Source organism: Aptenodytes forsteri, unplaced genomic scaffold, assembly GCF_000699145.1.
Source record: "Aptenodytes forsteri isolate BGI_AS27 unplaced genomic scaffold, ASM69914v1 Scaffold72, whole genome shotgun sequence".
In the NCBI taxonomy this organism is placed as follows: Eukaryota; Metazoa; Chordata; class Aves; order Sphenisciformes; family Spheniscidae; genus Aptenodytes; species Aptenodytes forsteri.
The window spans coordinates 2,358,886-2,363,058 of NW_008796193.1; the positions used below are offsets into that span (position 1 = coordinate 2,358,886).

The 4,173-nt window shown below is 39.6% G+C and overlaps 1 protein-coding gene across 1 annotated transcript in view; it reads left to right on the forward strand.

Annotated features, from left to right (window-relative positions):
* FAM46D (family with sequence similarity 46 member D) overlaps positions 1 to 3,375 on the forward strand; it is an 8,742-nt gene extending 5,367 nt beyond the window's left edge. Inside the window, exon 2 of the mRNA XM_009288004.1 lies at positions 2,108 to 3,375. Within this exon, the coding sequence (XP_009286279.1) occupies positions 2,127 to 3,302 (1,176 nt within the window). The 5' untranslated portion in view covers positions 2,108 to 2,126 and the 3' untranslated portion in view covers positions 3,303 to 3,375. The remainder of the gene's footprint in view (positions 1 to 2,107) is intronic.
* Positions 3,376 to 4,173: the final 798 nt, after the last annotated feature.

Here is a 4,173-nt window from a genome sequence, read left to right on the forward strand (position 1 = left end):
TTTGTCTGGGCAGCGGTCCCGACTGCTCTCCCTCCCGAAACAGCCGCCTGCCTACAAGGGATTCCACAGGTTTTCTGTGGAAAATATAGATTATGAAGTTCAGTGTCATGGTATAATTCCTATCCTGCTTGCATGCAGTATTAAGGAATACAGTGACGTTTAGTTTTATTTTTCTTTTAGGTGCTCAGGTAGTGTTTCAACAGCAATGATCTAAACCCCCTTGCTATGTAACAAATACTTTATTGCAACTATTTTTAAATTATTTTCAGTTTCCCTGAATTCTCTCCAAACTAAGCTTGCACAAACCCAACAGAAATATTCTTAAAACAAGCCTTAACTAAAACATGCAACATTAAAGGAGAAAGCAAAATTATAATGTTTGTGCAGAAAAAAAGAATTTCCTTTCAGTAATCAAAATTGTTTTCAGTATCTGTACCTCCATCTATAAGAGGTCTGAACAGCAGCTTCCCATGGGTTGCGGATGTCCACGTCTTACTCAGGACAGTAAAGAAATGCCCAAAACAACTGTATTGACTAAAGAATTTTTGCTCTCTTTAGCGATGAAGAAAGGTCCTGCTATATCCATAAATGTTCTCTTCCTTCACCTGTAGCTCAGAGCAGCAAACACAGCTTCAAACTCAACGCACCGAGGCACAGCAGCCAAGCACTGGGGTTAATCAGGAAGTTATCAGTAAATGACAGTATCTGCCTGTGAGTTATCATGCGATTTATGAAAGAGTATTGAAAAATGCTATGATAGGATTCAGCAATAAATCTTTCCGACTAACTGTCTGAGCATTAACTACCCCAAAAGAACGGAGGAGGTGTAAGCAGGCAAGCGGGGACACAGCATGAAATGATGCCTGTGGATTCTGGAAGTTTTTTAGCCCTCTGAACTGTTTCTGTTCTGTAACACCGACATTAATGTCATTACACCTTGGACACCTAATGCTCAATGACGTTCTTCTTTTCTGCAGTTCCTTAAATTCATTACTTACTGTAATCACACCTAATTATATAATTCTATGATTGCGTTCAATTATATTCACCGTATACATAAATAAAATTTAAAAAATAAAGCATTCAAATCCCCATTACAAAAATTTAATTAAAATAAAGTTTGCGTATGATCAGTTAGAAAAAATTTAAAACGGATGTTGTGGGGTTTGCAACTTTTTCTTTCTCATTGTAAAATGTAAATAAATTATCCGTGCTAAAGTCTATCTGCTTGCTAACTATGATGATATGAAGACAAGATATAATTTTAAACTGAGGAATTCCAGAGCCTGAGCTTTATCCCGTGTATTCTACAGGCGCTTCTTTGCAGGCTTTCTTGTGAGGTTTTCAGGTATCAGTGCAGACTGGAAGGGGTTCTCTTATCGGTTCTGCAAACCATAACTTGCAGCATTGGTACATTAATGTAGGAACACGGTTAATGGCTTAGAAAGAGAAGATTTTGCCTCAGAAACGTGGTGGAAACGGCTTGACAATTATTGAATATCCAGTTCTTAAACCATAACAAGTGGCATTAAAGGATGCATGCGTGTAGATGATCCATAGAGACTAAAGTACATCCAAGGCATATGGCTAGATAAACAGTGAGCGTGTTGCACCATTCCTGCTTTTTAAAAAAACTTCCTGGTCTTTCAGTAGTTTTAAGTATGTGAGTCACTGAAGATAGAGGGAGATTTCTAGGCAGGATGGAAAGAATCAACTTTGCTCGTTTTTGCTCGTTTTAGCTCTTCACAGTGAAATTTATTTGGAGTTTCATTATAACCGCCAAGTATCCCATGTTATTAACCTTTGAGCAGTTTTAAATGAAGTCTATATGGTTTACTGCATTTACTTTGAGTCATGGATTATACAATAACACAATGGTTTCTCAGCAGGATTAAAACCCAAGTACATTAAAATTCAATTAAAAGCCTGTGACAAGTGCAGTGGTTGACTCAGACCGTTAACTGGGATTGTGTCTCTCTAAAATGAACTGCTTTGTCGCTGCACCGAGGAAGGAAGATATATGTTTGTTATAGCGTAGTGAAATGTCGGGCTCTCTTGTATTTGAGCAAGTTCTAACATTTTTCTCTTAATTTCTGTTTCTCCCTAGTTAGCCAACCGACATCACAATGACTGAGGACTTAGACCACAGATTCAGTAGTCTCACCTGGGATCAGATTAAAATCCTGGATCAAGTTTTAGCTGAGGTCATACCTATTCATGGGAGAGGAAATTTTCCAACGCTGGATGTAAAGCCGAAGGATATCATTCACGTGGTAAAGGAACAGCTCATTGAAAAGCAAATCAACGTTAGAGATATCCGCCTGAACGGTTCGACAGCCAGTCACATCCTAGTGAAGCAGAACGGAACCAGTTACAAGGACCTAGACATCATTTTTGGGGTGGAACTTCCAAGTGAGCTCGAGTTCCAGGTTGTTAAGGAAGCAGTTCTTAATTGCCTATTGGACTTCTTGCCAAAATGTGTTAATAAGGAAAAAATCACTGCTCAGACCATGAAAGATGCCTACGTGCAGAAGATGGTCAAAGTCTCCACCGACCACGATCGCTGGAGTCTCATCTCGCTGTCAAACAACAGCGGCAAGAATGTAGAATTAAAGTTCGTCAACTCGCTCAGACGGCAGTTTGAGTTTAGCGTGGACTCCTTCCAAATCATACTGGACTCCATACTAAATGTTTACAGAGCAACAGACTGCAAACTGACAGAAGACTCTCACCCCACTGTCATCGCCGAGAGTATGTATGGAGACTTCAACGAAGCAATGGACCACTTAAAATACAAACTGATTTCCACAAGGAGCCCGGAAGAAATCAGAGGAGGTGGCCTCCTGAAGTACAGCAATCTCCTGGTTCGTGACTTTAAGCCAGCAGATGAGGCTGAAATTAAATCTCTGGAACGTTACATGTGCTCCAGGTTCTTCATTGATTTTCCAGATGTTGCTGAGCAGCAGAGGAAAATTGAGTCATATCTGCGCAACCACTTCATTGGGGAAGAGAAAAGCAAGTATGACTACTTGATGACTCTGCGTGGAGTTGTAAACGAGAGCACAGTCTGTCTCATGGGACATGAACGAAGACAAACTCTGAATATGATCACAATTCTGGCTTTAAAAGTACTCGGAGAACAAAATATCATCCCAAATGCAGCCAATGTAACATGCTATTATCAGCCTGCTCCATATATCAGTGACAGAAACTTCAGCAATTACTACATTGCTCACGGACAACCACCTATCATCTACCAGCCATACCCATTTCACATACAAATGCAAAGCGGCATGGTTTAGGAACACGATGACCTCCTCAGCACTTACACTCCTCTCTCTTTCCAGTTCTCTCCGTAATAAAGGCCTCATTAAAGCAAGTTTTATCATCACTTTTGAGTTAAGGACATATTTTTGTGCAAGTTGCCAAAGTTATTTGGTTGATCAATGTCTAAATCACTGTTAAGCAGATCATAAAACAAGTGAAACAGCTATCATTCATGAAGTATTTATACCCCTATGTGTGTTTGGGCTAGACTTTTTTTTTCAATGAAAAGAGAAGGATATAAATTATTCTAATTTTATAAAATGAAATGCACTAAGTTCTGGGGTCTAAAAAACTCTTAAGCAAAATTTAAATAGTGTAAATGAAAAATTAAGCCAGTAAAATACCTCTCAGTAGAAATGCCTGATTTTAGAAGCGATAGTGTTCTGGGTACGTTAAAGTAGGTCATCCATCAGTTATACCCATGCAGTTCCAGCAACATTTATTTGCAGCACCTTTTGAAAACAGGCATTGATGGGCTGTCTTTTGGTGGTTTGAGCTCTGCTTTACAGGCTCTGGTCACTCTTCAGGTCCAATTAGAGACGTGAGGTCCCTCTCCTCACCAGAGTACTGTTCAGTAATGGTTAGCAGGAAACATCCCTACCAAGAGCGGACTCGGCATTTTTGCATATCCCAAATTTCCACTGATCCGAGTGAGAGATTTGGCTGCTTAAGTAATGCAGCGTTGGACCCCAGGATCTGCCTCACAGGTCATGAAAGTTGTAAGAGATACAACCATTCTGATTAAATTGGTCTTGAAAAACAAGGTAATAGAATGAGAAAGAAGGTGAAAATTGAGCACATAGGGCTTGCTTTCTATTGCTAATTTGTTATCGATCAGAGATGCTT